The sequence below is a fragment of the Labeo rohita genome, chromosome 7 (genome assembly GCF_022985175.1).
Source record: "Labeo rohita strain BAU-BD-2019 chromosome 7, IGBB_LRoh.1.0, whole genome shotgun sequence".
NCBI classification, from domain to species: domain Eukaryota; kingdom Metazoa; phylum Chordata; class Actinopteri; order Cypriniformes; family Cyprinidae; genus Labeo; species Labeo rohita.
In genome coordinates, this window is record NC_066875.1 from 27430271 (window position 1) to 27445751 (window position 15481).

Genomic DNA, 15481 nt, shown 5'->3' on the forward strand with positions numbered 1-15481 from the left:
GCAGAATCGGACTGGGTCTAGTTATTAGTGTCGTCATGTGCATGTGCGTGATTATGTGCAGATGGTTCAGTCTTGTTCTGCTGGTGTTGAGTGCACCTCAGTTTGTGCAGGAGCAGACGCTCCCTGACAGCCGCTAAACTCTTTGAAGTCGAATTTTTATTTTTCTTCGAAAACCAATAAGTGCTTTATAATGCCTGATCTGTCTTATCTCCCGAAACCCTCCTCGCACTGTGGGTTTATTTAGCGCTTTGTTTATTTATTTATTTACGCTGCTGTTTTTCCGGCTCGCTCCTTGATCAGCGAGATAACGGGCTGAAGAAAGAGAAATAAGATCTAGAATTACAGACCATGACTGATTAATCACTACTGGGGATATACACGCAAACACCGTGCATATATGCTTCATTAAATTCCAGTTTCCTGCCAGTCAGGTACATGCCGACCTCATTCAGTAGATATATGTCTTTGTGTGTCTAATGTGTCTGTCTTTCTTCTCTATCCCTTCTTTTAATTCCTCAGAGTCACCAGGTTGGCTATCATGTCGGAGTTAAGCCACGGTTCAGAACAATGAGGGAAAGAATGGGAGATCCTGATGCCAAGCCACTGTAAAATTGTCGGATTCGCTTGAAAAATCGTGAAGAAAGAGAGGAATTATAAAGAAGATATTGCAGATAATTCGAGAGGTTTTAGGAGAGGAGGGAAAGAAAGAAGATGATATAAAAGGAGACCGGGAGAAAGAGAGCTCAGAGCGTGTCTGTATGTGAAGACGTGTTACGCAGGAGTGCAGTCTGGTGGCTGATGCATACTCAGAAGTTGCAGTCTTTGTGTTTGTTTTTGTGTTTGTTTGTTTGTGTTTGGACAGAAGTTGAGAGCGAGGGATGACACTCTGGCTGAGATGAATAGACACAGATGTGTTTGATAGTAAACACTCTCTCCCTCTCCAAGGGGAAATGTTCCTGTAGAAATCTGTTATGATCCCCTCGCTTTCAACTCGCTTCCGTTCTCTGTCTCTCTCTCTCTCTCTCTGTCTGTTTCGTATGGCGCTGTGGAAAGTGGCAGATGATTTTGGGATTAGAAAGCAAATTCAGCATCTTACGCTGAAACAGAGCAGGCTTGACCACAAGAAAGTCAGATCACATGCTGCTTGCGAGGACTCTTGAAATTGTAGCAGATTGGTCCAGATAACACATAGAACGCTTCAGGTCCGCTGTTCCTTGAGTTGGAAGCAGCTGGATTTTTGAAACTCGTAAAAGTCTTGTCAGATTCAAAATAATCTTGATTTTTGATCATATTGAGTGGTATTGGTTGAGTATAGTGAGACTTTACCTGTAAAATATATTTGAAATTTAAGACATTTTGATTCCATCTACTCATGGCCATAAGGTATAACAGTTAAAGAAAAAGTTACCCTTCCAAAATAAAAATTTCCTGATAATTGAATAACCCCCCATGCCATCCAAAGATGTTCATGCCTTTCTTTCTTCAGTTGCAAACAAATTAAGTTTTTTGAGGAAAACATTCCAACATCTCCATGTAGTGAACTTCAATGGTGGCCATTGGCCAATGGTTTGAAGGTCCAAATTGCAGTTTCAATGGGCTCTACATGATTATATACCTTTTTTTTTTTAAAAAAAAAAAAACGTAAATACTCATCTTGCACTAGTTCTGCAGTATGTATCTATGTCTTCACACATTACGTAATCACATTGGAAAGGTCAAGCGCGGTTAGCTCTTTATCTGTGTACTTTGGTTCAAAAAGGTAGGGTAGGGCAAAAAACTCAATCTCATTTTTTCTTCCAACTTCAAAATCGTCCAACATCGTTGATTTACCTTTTTTCGTAAAGGGCATTTGACTTTCCTTGGATGTTCGCTTTGTAAACACTGGGTTGGTTCTTCCGCCTAAGTCAAGCGTGACCTTTCCAACATGATTACGTACACTGCAAAAAATGCTTTCTTACTCAGATTTTTTGTCTTGTTTCCAGCCAAAATGTCTAAAAATTCTAAAATCAAGAAGGATTTTCTAGACAAACAAAAATTATTGTCTTGTTTTCAGAAAAAACAAGTCAAAATTAAGTGAGTTTTTGCTTGATACAAGCAAAATAATCTGCCAATGGGGTAAGCAAAATAATCTTGCTTTCTGCTTGAAATAAAACTATTTTGCTTACCCCATTGGCAGATTATTTTGCTTCTTCTAAGCAAAAACTCACATATAATTTATGTCTTTTTTCTGAAAGCAAGACAATAATTTTTGCTTGTCTAGAAAATCCTCCTTGATTTTAGAATTTTTAGATATTTTGCCTGGAAACAAGACAAAAAATCTGAGTAAGAAAAGCATTTTTTGCAGTGTAATGCGTGAGGTCGACTTAGTGCCAAGACGACCATTTGTGGTTAAAAAGTATATGCATTTTTTTTGTTTCAAGAAAATGGCCGATTGTTTCGTTAGAAACCATTGCCCTTCAAACCATTGTCCAACTTAGAAGTCCACTATATGGAGAAAAATCCTGGAAAGTTTCTCAAAAAAACTTAATTTCTTTGTGAGTGAAGAAAGAAAGACGTGAACATCTTGGATGACATGGAGGTGAGTAAATTATCAGGATTTTTTATTCTGAAAGTGAAGAACTTCCAAATTGAACAGCATGTTTAAATATAAGGGCTTAAAATATTCTGTTAATGAGAGTTCTGTTTATTATAACATAGTGTTAGTCATATACTTCAGTGCATTGTGGTATTTAAATGTGCAATGATAAACAGATTAACAAGTAATTTGTGAATAAATAGCTATTAAAATTATTTAGGTGAACATGTAACTTTATAAAACTATAAAAATTCATGATTGTTTTTTTTTTTTTTATTTATATTGATTTTCGTACTGATATTATACTTTCGATTAAACATACCAAAACAGATGTCAAAATGAAACCCTCTGACCTGCACAAATGCTTTGTATTATCATTTTAAATATTTAACATTTCAATATTTAGAATGTTAATGATGGTTATTATTATAATTGCTAATCTGTATTTGTCATGAAAAAGCAATATTGGTCAATCTCTCCTTTACTGGCTTCATAGAACGTGTTACAGATATAGCTAATTAATTCACATTACCGTTTGTTACGCGTTATGAACAGGTTTTATGCCTTCTGAGCTGGTTTTGTGCTTTTTTGAGTAGGATTTGCTTGTACAGACTATAAATATTATTCCCTGCTCTTTCCTGTGGTGTACTTAATGTGAGTGTCTGTTTGTATCTGTCTACCCACTAATATTATACTTAGATGTCATAGCGAATGATTCCCGCTCATATTTCTTAAGGCGTTCTCGCTGGAGGTATTAAACTCCGATTTTGGAAAGAAAATTCTCTTATTTGTTACACTTACTCATATATAGTTAATGCACTGGAAAAATGTGTCCTGCTATACAAGAGCCCTCAGGCTTTCCAAAACCACTGATGCATATTACTTCATTCACTTCACTTCTGATATTTTCAGCATTTAGATGACATATAAATTACACAACACGGTGTCTCCTATAACATCATAAATTGTAGTCGGTGCAACTTGGGTTGGGTTTCGTTCTTTTAGGGGAGAGCCAATGTTAATCTTTTTCCCAAATGTCACTTTTCAGCCACCGTAGAAAAAAAGACATATAATGAAAATGGCTTCAGGTCTATGTGATGGTAATCTCTGCCTAGAGTTCACATTCTTTAAGTGCTGAAAATGAATCTGTGCGGAGTGAGGAGAGAGTGAGGTTTTGGCCTCGCTCCCACCGCCAAAAGCTTTCACTGGCAGGAGAAACGTGGGTACAAGATGCTAATCTCTAATCTCCGATCAGCAGGCAGATCCAGAAGGAGATGGAGGTGGAGAGAGATGAGGCATATGTGTATACATATGTTTGTGTATGAGAGAGACTGCAAGTGGCTATGAAGTCACAAAGAAAGTGATACATTCAAGAGAACAGCAGAAGTGGTTTTAAAGACATTGATGTTGTATTAGTTGTCATAACCAACCATAAAACATACATACCACCGTTTAAATATTTGGGGTAAGAGTTTTAAAAGAAGTCTGTTATGCTTACCAAGGCTGTATTTATTTGTTAAAAAATAAAGATCTGTCATGAGAACTCTCACAGAGTTTAGCATGGTAGTATAAATGGCAATGTTAATATTTTTGGTATTGGCAGAATATACCTGCTATGCTGCTGGTGCTGCTATGGCAGAGCAAGTTCTGAGATTTTGTACTGCCAGTACATCAACAGACATGCTGCTGTGAGCATGTGGGGAAAAACTGCTGCTGCACATGCAACATATATAAAATAACCCCTATATATAACATACATGAAATCACCCCGTAGCAGATCTACACAGGTGGAACTGGGGGAGGTGGAGGGTTTCTGAAGCGCACTGCAACTGCTACAGCAAGCAATAGCCAAGTATTTAAATGTTGAGCAGCAAGCTCATTGGCTGCTGATGTGAAAAGAAACCAATCAGCTGTGCCATGTGAGTAATGATGTGATTATATCAGACTGAGTTAGAACCTATCAGCCTGCTGCATCTGGAGTTTAATGACAGAACTTTGAATTAAGAACGGTAATATTGTAAAATATTATTGCAATTTCAAATATCTGTTTTCTGTTTTAATATATTTCAAAATATTTTATGAAAAGTTATCAAACTCCAGTCTTCAGAAATAATTTTAAGAACCATTTCTTATTATTAGAAATGCTAAAAACAGTTGCCTAATATTTGTGAAAACCTCAAAATTCTTTTCCCCTCGGCATTCTTTGAACAAAACGTTAAGTAGAAAATGTGTAACATTATAAATGTGTTTACATATTTACATTATATTTACATATTTACAGTATATATTTACTAGAGCTGTCACTTTATTGCATTAATTAATTAGTTAATTGTTGCATGTGTAAAAGCAACACACAGTTTAGTTTCTGAATGAATCAGTGTTTTGAACGAATCATGTGAACCAGTGATTCAAAAGCCTATTCATAAAGAGCGCCATTTACTGAATGAATCAGCCATTTGAACTAATGGAATGAATAAGCAAATGACTCATAAAGACATTTACCGCCACCTGCTGGCAGATTTAGTTTCTTACTTCGAGTATCATTTTATTAAAATAAATAAATAAATAAGAATAAAAATAAGAAGGGATAGTTCACAAAAAAAAACAAACAAAAAAAAAAAAAAAAATTCTGTCATCATTTACTCAGCCTTATTTCGTTTCTAATCTTTCTTTTGTAGAACAAGGTATTTTGAAGACTGTTGGTAACAAAGCTGTTTTGGTTACCAGTGATTGTCATCATCTGAACAAAAAATACTAAGATGTTTCTAAAACTATCTTCTTTTATATTCCATAGTTTATGTTAGGCCGTTGCAGCCCAAATGTTTATGTGTAACAAATTCTATGTTGAATCAAATTAAATATTTCTTTCTAAAGCTACAATTTGTAATGTCTGCTTGATACTTACTCATTTAACACAAAAATAGCTTTGAATAATCTTTTGTGGGTATTTTCACAGTCAAATTTATTTTGCAATTAATTTGATTAATCAAAACATAATGTAATTAATTAGATAAAAGCCCTAATATTTACGTTTTTAATAGTTTTTAATAGTTTTTAATATTGATGGGTACTTAATTGTTATTAATGGATTATTGATAATTAAAAAAATAAATCATTATTAGTATTTTATTAATGTTGGTGTTATGATACATTAATTGTGTTTCTGTAAGGCAAAGAAAACCATAGTACTTTCGCCTTGAAACATGGTTTTACACAATACATGTATTTGATTTATTAGTAGAGCCTTTTTTTCTACTTGTATATTTGATATTTGTTGGATGTAGTTGAAATCTTTTGGGTAGAACTGTTTTGCAGATCTACAAGATTTTTGGAGCTCATATTGTGTGCAGGAAGAGTGGTAGGATCATTAAACTCTCAATGTGTTCACCTTATTTTGCAACGCAGAAGTAAGCGATTTTGGTGAATGTGTGAAACTTCTGGTTCATTAGCCACTGTGGGGAAATAACGAGAAGAATAACAAGGTGCAGGAAACGGTAAAACTGTTTGCACTACGAACATAATTAAGACAGTACATTCAGTTTGCAATATCAAGCAGTTGTTTTGTACAGCTGAAAATAGCTGGACACGGAGGACATGCTGGAAACCAGACGTTATATTTACAAATGGCCACATTTGCTTTTATGGGAAAAATCAGGTGGATAGGTATATTAGGCAGCAGATTTGAGTTGCCTTTTTTAAAACTTTCCCACCTAAAAAAGGCAGAGAGAGAGACAAACCATGGCAGATAAAGAAAGAAAATCACAAAGCTTTTAGCCTTTGCCTCATTAGCTCAAGCAAAAAGCATATGTCCAGTTGCCTCTGGCTAGAGGAGCCACAATCCTCAGCACAAAAGCCTGCGGCCCACAGAGCTGCCCTACAATGCCTTCAAACGCTGTCACTTGTTGCGTTGTGCTCTTCAGCAGCTGGGTTTCTATTATCTGTCCCCTCCTCTGTCCTCGGACACATTGCTGTGATGTTGTGAACACATTTTTCTAATGTTTTACACTTCATATAATCCATTCTCTCAGCGTGCTGGCTCTGAGGGGAGAGGTAATTGATGAGCCTCAGAGAGATCAGAGGGTCAATGTGGCTGAAAGGCCAAGCTCTCAATCACACACACACACACACACACACACACACACACACTCAGAGACATGCATATGTGTGTATATATTGTCTGTGTGCTACACGTTTAACATGGCATGTGTGATTCAGTCTTCCATAGTACTCTGCTGTAGTTGTACCCTTACAGTGCTTCAGCACATCAACTGGGGTGAGGACCATCTGTGCCAGACATAACGGAACTCCCCCCAAAAGCATATCCCACCAACTACAGATAGTAAGATATCTGACTGTGCACGGACAGAGAAGCCCCCAAAAGATATCTGGACACCTCATCTGCACTTTAAAATCTATAAATGACATTTATCTGAAAGAAAGAAAGCACTTTTCAAGCAAAGCATTCACAAAAAAAGAGATCTGGCAGGTTTTGAAGGATGAAACAATAGGTATGTTGTTTAAAATGTAGACAAAATGTAGTCAAGCAAATTTTATTGTTGTCAAACATTAGTGGAACACGTTCAAAGATAGTGTTTGTACCCTACGCTGTACCATCACTGATAGTGATAGTACTGTACGCATTTGGTTACTCTTGTGATTTTAAACATCTATTAAAAATGACAATAGCTGCTTCTGAATTCACAGTCAGTGTATGTACTGCTTTTGATAAAGAATTTGCTTCTTGACTGTGGGAACAGTTTTTTTTTTTTTTTTTTTTTTTTTTTTGACACAAAAGTTGTGTGAGGTATGAATATAATCCAGACATTTTGGCAACATAGGCTCATTGAAAAATGGGTGCCTCTATACACTTCTGCCAAACTGAAAAAACATACAAATTTATACGAATCATTGCAGTTTTTAATTGAAATAAACATTAGAGGCAGTAAAACTGCAGCAACTTTATTCCTTTTCACACAAAGTATGATTAATAAAGCCTAATTTTCACACAGTTGCTTGCAGAATATTCATATTCAAAACAGCTCTAATCCAAGCCTGATTTGCATGTTGGAAGCGCCATGTTATAATTGTCATGTGACCTACTATGTCAGCAGTGTCACGATTTCTCAACTGGTGTGTGATTACGTGTCTCCTGTGGCCTCATTGGATAGTAAAAAGATAGATACGTATTTTAGTATTTCTTTTTTCATTTTTTTGGCCTTTTTTGCCTTTATTATGATAGGACAGATCATAGTCGACAGGAAACTAAATGGGAAGGGATCGGGAAAGGTCCTTGAGCCGGGATTCGAACTTGGGACACCAGTAGCGCAACGGCGCTGTATGTCGGCGGGCTGCCCACAAGGCTGTCGCGCCGTTCTGTTTTATGAATACTTCCTTCTCAGACTCACATGACATACTGATGTTCACCTATTAGAAAGATAGTAGGTTGGAAACAATTTAATTATAATTTTTATTGTGGTAAAGTTAGTTGCAAGTAAAGCCATAGCATTATTTGTTTGCAGATGATGCTTAATTTGAAATTTTTATCTGATGATATGAATTCCATACATTTCTTAAAGGGATAGTTCACCTAAAAATGAAAATTCTGTCATTAATTACTCACCCTCATGTCGTTCCAAATCCGTAAGACCTTTGTTCATCTTCTGAACACAAATTAAAGGGAAAGTTCACTTCCAGAACAAAAATTTACAGATAATTTACTCACTCCCCTTCTCATTCTTCATTCTTCAGTCGATGAGAAATTATGTTTCTTGAGGAAAACATTTCAGGAATTATCTCCATATAGTGGACTTCAATTCTGCCCCCAAGTTTAAACTTCCAAAATGCTTCAAAGGGCTCTAAATGATCCCAGCCGAGGAAGAAGGAACTAAGTGAACCAGACTGTTTTGGTGACCATTTATTTCCATTGTATGCACAAAAAAAAAAACAAACACCTTTCTCAAAGTATAGTGTTTCATGTTCCACAGAGGAAAGAAAATCACAACAATTTAGAATGACGTTAAGGTGAGTAAATGATGAAAATTAAAATTAAAATTAAAAACTTATCCCTGTACATGTCTAAAGTAAATGCTTATACATTTTAAATTATTGAATGATACAGACATTCTGAAATTGCATTCAACATTTTTTTTTTTTTTTTTTTTTTTTACCCCATTTACATAAAACTGCCTTGAGCGCAGTAATGTCCAACTCATCTGTCCATCAAACAGAAAAACATACTGTGAGACTACTGTCTCACTATTGTCATGCTGCCTATTTTTTGTGTGTTTTACAAATTGATCAAATACAGTCTAGGTGTGTAAATTAAGTATGTGTGTGTTTGTCAAACCTCTGTTTGAAGAGAATGCCCATTGGCTGTTAAGCATATTAAATCCTTATGTCATACATTATCTTAGTTTCTCCTGTTTGACGCTAGCTGTTCAGGTTTTTCTTGGTATTTTGGATGGCACTTTCTGCCATTGGTTGGCTGGTGTACCTGTCACATAGTCCTGGTGAGTGTGCATGAGTGTTTATTCTTCCCCTGTGTTAGTGTGGGGTAACCCGAAGTGTGTTTCCTTGTACAAATACACACAGTCGCCTCTGTTAGTCACTTGCCCTCTGTCTCACCCTCTTCACTGTGGTCCTGAACCCAGGAGCACTGCACAACATCACCTAGCTGACGACAGCTACCGTCATTTAGGGGTAAACAAGCACACGCACAGATAAGGTGCACATATATAGGGTGGCAAACGTAAGTTGGTTGTGAAAATTTCTCTCATCAACCCACGTTGTAAACACAAAACACATAGTTTTTTTTCTCTCTCTCTCACACACACACCTTCATGAGTCACTGTTGTTGTGTCATCTATGTTTAGTCTGATGTGATTCAACTGACCTTGTGACCCCGTAGTCAGAGTTAGTCTTGGCAGACTCTTTCACCCGACGCTTTCTGAGACAGGATGACTCTAACAGGTAACGACCGCTGACAGGTAATGCTTCAGCGAGAGACAGAAGTGCTGTCTCACGGATGAACGAGGGATGAAAAGAAATAAAGAAAAGAGATTGCTGTGAAACAGGTGAGGTGAACCAATGCTCAGAGCACTTTTTGCGTACGCTTCCTCGCCTGTCAATCACTTTAGCTCCTGCTACTGTAGAAGAAGACAGCTAGAGAGGAACAGTTTGGCATCTTGCATCTTTTTAAAAGAAATGAAACCGCAGTTAACTTTTTGAAATATAATGTTTAATTTTTTGTTGTGATAATATGCTACCAATCAAAAGATTAGTGTTTGTAAGGTTTGTGTTTTTTTTATTTTTGTATTTTTTTTTTTTTTTTTTACAAAGTGATACTTTTTCAGCAAGGGTGAATTAAATTGGTCGAAAGTGACAGTACAGTGTTAAAAAAGATCAAATAAATGCTGTTCTTTTACACTTTCCATGCACAAAAATACTGAATATATATATCATTGCTAAATAAAATATTAAAAATATTAAGCAGCACACCAGTTTTCATCATTGATAATAATAAAACATGTTTTTTGAGAATATTAGAATGATTTCTGACATTCATGTGACACTGATGACTGGGGTAATGGCTGCATAAAAATTCAGCTTTGTCATCATAGATGTAAATTACATTTTGATGTATATCAACATAGAAAATAGTCATTTTAAATTGTAATAATATTTTGCAATAATACTGTTTTTACTGTATTTTTGATCAAATAAACAGATTTTGTGAGCATGAGAGACTTCAAAAACTTTGAATAGTGGTGTATATTTTAAGTGTTTTACATATATTATTGTATTAAAAATTCAGAAACACCATTTCAAAGCACATGTAATTTTGTCCTGCTGTTTCTAATTCTGGCGTAATCATCAGCATTTGTAAGATGGAGTCCTGCAGCATAAGTAAAGAATACATTTGACCTCTGACATGAAGAGAATAAATGTATATTGATTTGTTTAAGCGCTGGCTAAGAGCTTGTCCACAGGGTTGGTAGTAAAGTTTGATTCCTTTATTTCAAGATAAGAGCAGTTGTTTCTTTATTGAGGATGTTCAGGGATCCTTTAAGAGCCAGAGTTGCTGTGCAACCCTAATGTGGATATGCCGCCATATTTGTACTAGTCATAAATGTATTACTTAAACAATATTCACTCATGAATATGGTTGTGTATTACTAATTTGTGATTGTTTGAGATGCAGAAGCTTATAGAAAAATAATTGCACTAAAAAAAAAAAAGCCTTACTATATGATATTATGTGACCATAACAGAAAGTTTGCACTAAAATCTCACTTTATCCCAGAACTCTTAATCTCAGTTGCAATTTTGCATATTCAGACTTAAATGATAAAACACTCAAGGGCTAACAATGTTTTATCAGTGATGTCAAAGCATGACAAAACATGTCTTTATGCAGTATAATTTATTTTTTTAAATTTTATTTTAGTAGCATATTGAAAAGCTTTTGCCCATCATAACATTATCAGTTTTGGTTTTTGTACATAAAGTATACAATTTCAAAAGTTTGAGGTTGGTAAGATTTTTCTTTTTCTTTTTATTAGTGCTGTTCAAATGATTAATCGTGATTAATTGCATCCAAAATAAAAGTTTTTGTTTATATAATATATGTGGGTGTACTGTGTATATTTATTATATATAAAGACACACACATACGGTATATATTTTGAAAATATTTACATGTATTTACATGTGTATATATTTATATTCATACAATTTATATTATATATAAATATATTTAAACTAAATAACGTGTTTCTTATATACATGCATGTTTGTGTATTTATATATACATAATAAATATACACAGTACGCATGCGTATATTATACACACACAAACCTTTTATTTTGGATGCGATTAATTGCAGTTAATCATTGCCCACTAAAATAAATGTCTTAATGTTTTTGAAAGATGTTTTTTTTTCATTCACCAATGCTGCATTTTCTACATTATTAAAAATGCAGTAAAAACAGTAATGTGTGAAATATTATTTCAGTTAAAATGAACTTTTCTATTTTAATGTATTTTAAAATTAAATGTATGCTCCTGATGGCAAATCTGAATTTTCAGCAGCCATTACTCCAGTCTTCAGTGTCAAATGATCCTTCAGAAATCATTTTAATATGCTAATGCGGCATTTAAGAAACATTTATTATTATCAATGTTGAAAACAGTTGTACTGCTAATTTTGGTGGAAACCATTTTTCCGTTTTTCGGGATGCTTTGATGAATAGGAAGTTCAAAATAACAGCCTTTATTTGAATTAGAAAACTTTTGTACTATTGTAAATGTCTTTACTGTATTTTTTGATTAATTTAACACATCCTGAATAATAGTATTAATTTCTTTCAAAACAAACAAACTAACTAAAATACTGATGACTGGTCTCAAACATTTATGTAGTGTATAGTGTTATGCATAACTGACTGAGTGACCGATTTTTAATTTGAAGTTGTGAACAGGCTGCGCTGTTTGTTTCCAGACTCAGCTGCTGTTGGCCGTGGTGGAGGACGAGAACACGGCACAGGAGAACAGAAGAGAGATGGCAGACATTTTACTGAACGCCCTGTCGGACAGACAGCAGCACAGGCAGACATGGAGGGACAGGTATGTGCCTGTGTGCTAAACTCTCATGTTTAATGTGACATCCTCAGTGAATTGTACAGAAGAAAGGATTTTTTCTACGTTAGCAGGAGGACAATCCTTCAGGCCGGGAGAGTTCACACAAACACACGCATACACGTGTGCTGATAGCCCATTGACTTCCTTCCTCTGAGATAAGGGCGACTGAGAGACATAGCCCATTTGTTCCGATAACACAGCGAACCAGCCGTACACACACAGATACGCATACCAGCACACTAGCACACACTCCTCCTTTCTCTTGCTTTATTATTTCCCATCAGACTACTGTGTGTATGTGTGTGGTAATCCGTCTTCATTCAGATCAGACCATTAGTCAGTATGGCCTGAAATAACTGAATTCCCTTCTCTTCTTGCATCTTAACTTAAACCAAAATAATGACTCCTCCCTGTCATTACGTTTCTGTAAAGTGGCCCCTTTAAGGGGGTCGTCCCCTCGCTTTGACCCCGGAGTGACGCCTAGGGCTGCTGGTACCTGTAAACAGTGCTGTTGTTTTGCTAAAACTGCATTCTTAAATCAGATGATGAAAACTACGAACCAGACCGTGATTCATTTGTCAGATGGCGTCAAGGGCACAAACACACACACTTTTAGCCCTGTGTGGTACGGTATAGGAATTTGGTATGTTTGTTAATTAGATGCTCTTGTTAACTGATCCACTCTGTATTATTTTTCTCAGAATTGTGAGATAAACTTGTAATTGCGAGTTATGAAGTCAGAATTGCGAGATGTAAACTTGCAATTCTGAGAAATGAATTTAGAATTGCTAGATACAGTGTATATACTCGCAATTCAGACTTTTTTCTCATAATTGTGAGTTATAAAGTCAGAATTGCATGATATAAACACAACTGCGAGTTAAAATGTCAGAATTTCGAGATATAAAGTCACAATTCTGACTGTTTTTTCTCAGAATTGCATGATATAAACTCACCGTTGTGAAAAATAAAGGCTTTTTTCTTGCAAATGCGAGTTTGTATTTCGCAATTTTGACTTCTTCTTTCACAATTGCGATTTTAGATCTTGCTGTTCTCAGAATTGTGAGATACAAACTCGTAATTGCAAGTTATAAAGTCCAATTTTGAGGGGAAAAAAGATGTTCTCAGAGAAGAGTCACAATTGCGCGTTTATATTGCACAATTCTGAGAAAAAAAGAATTGTGAGTTTGTATCATATGATGGCGTTAAAATGCCGTGTTAAAAAATAAAAACAAATCTAAGATTATGAGATTTAAGGTGTAATATTTCGAGAATAAAGTCGAAATTACAAGAATAAAGTTGAAATTATGAGAATAAAGTCAAAATACTACGAGAATAGTCTAAATGTGTAGAGAATAAAGTCAAAATATTACAAGAATAATGTTAAAATTACAAATTGAAATTACAAGAATAAAGTCGAAATACTACGAGAATAAAGTCGAAATATTTTGAGAATAAAGTCGAAATTACAAGAATAAATTCGGAATACTACGAGAATAAAGTCGAAATTATGAGAATAAAGTTTAAATACTATGAGAAAAAAGTCTAAATACTACAAAAATAAAGTTGAAATATTTCAAGAAAAATAAAGTTACAAGAAAAATTTATGAGAATAAAGTCAAAATACTACGAGAATAGTCTAAATTCTAGAGAATAAAGTCGAAATATTACGAGAATAAAGTTGAAATTACAAACTGAAATTACAAGAATAAATACAAAATACTATGAGAATAAAATCAAAATACTATAAGAAAAAAGTAAATACTATGAGAAAAAAGTCTAAATACTACAAAAATAAAGTTGAAATATTTCAAGAATAAAGTCGAAATATTTCTGGAATAAAGTCGAAATATGAGAATGAAGTCAAAATACTATGAGAATAAAATCAAAATACTATAAGAAAAAAGTAAATATTTCGAGAATAAAGTCGAAATACTACAAAAATAAAGTTGAAATATTTCAAGAATAAAGTCGAATTTATGAGAATGAAGTCAAAATACGATGAGAAAAAAGTTGAAATATTTCGAGAATAAAGTCGAAATTACAAAAATAGAGTTAAAATATTTCAAGAATACAATCGAAATATTTTGAGAATTTAAATTGTATAAATTCTCGTAATATTTTTCTTTATTCTGGGAATTTCGACTTTATTCTTAAAATATTAAGACTTTAATCTCGTAATCTTAGATTTTTTTTTATTATTTAACATGGCACTAAAACGCTGTCGTAGTATCACACACTTCTGAGAGAAAAGTCATAATTACGAGATGTAAACTCATAATTGCAAGAAAAGAAGTCGTAACAAAAGAGTTGTCACAATCACCTTTTTTTATTATTTTTTTTATTCAGTGGCGGAAATCGGCTTCCATAGGCCAATGTTGTATTTACTATGATAAAAAATGCATTTACTACATGCATAAATAACACGAATAACACAACTATTAATTAGTTTGGGGTCAGTAAGATGTATTTATTTACTTATTTTTGAAATAATATGAAGGGGTGTTTCTTGAACATTTTTTTTCCTCGAAATTTTAATTAAAAAAAGCATGTTAAAGTGATTTCTGAAGGATCATGGGCCACACATGAATAATGGCTGGTGAATATTCATCTTTGTCATCACAGGAATAATTTGATAATCTTAATATATAGTAAAACAGAAAACATCTCTTTGAAATTGTAATATTTCACAATATATATTTTTTAACATTTCACATTTTATTGTTATTATTATTAATCAAATAAATGCAAGAGGAAAAAAAATATAATAAAATAAAAATTTTACGTATCCCAAATTTTTGAACAGTAGTGTACATTTACAAGTTGTTGCTATAATTACAGCAGCTTTTTTTGTATTAAAAAAAAAAAATCAAATGTGGGGAAATATTTCAGAGAACAATTTGTAAATTGTATTTTAAGTTTCATTTCACTGCTGAAGAAACTGAGTGGTTACACACGCACACATACACACACACACACACACACACACACACACACTAACCTGTACAGCACATTTGCACACTCGGTCACAGCCACGGAAGTTTATTTCATCAGACGGAGCACCGTGATTAGATAAAGCTACCTTCACTCCTCTGTGTGCACACATTGCAATGTGTTTGAACTCATCCCTTTCCACTATCACTTCCTGCCCCCCTTCCAGAGCGAGATAACGTCACTCTTCGAAACATCAGGCACAGGTCTGTAAAGTAGCTGTCAACAAATCGCATTTAGGGAGGGGAGGCAGATAGCTCAGGCTAAGGTTAAGA

General features: G+C 34.4%; 1 protein-coding gene across 1 annotated transcript in view; it reads left to right on the forward strand.

The window, feature by feature from the left end:
- Nucleotides 1-15481, forward strand: part of fto (FTO alpha-ketoglutarate dependent dioxygenase) — a 166393-nt gene that overhangs the window by 61246 nt on the left and 89666 nt on the right. The window contains exon 9 of the mRNA XM_051114696.1: nucleotides 12076-12200. Within this exon, the coding sequence (XP_050970653.1) occupies nucleotides 12076-12200 (125 nt within the window). The remainder of the gene's footprint in view (nucleotides 1-12075; nucleotides 12201-15481) is intronic.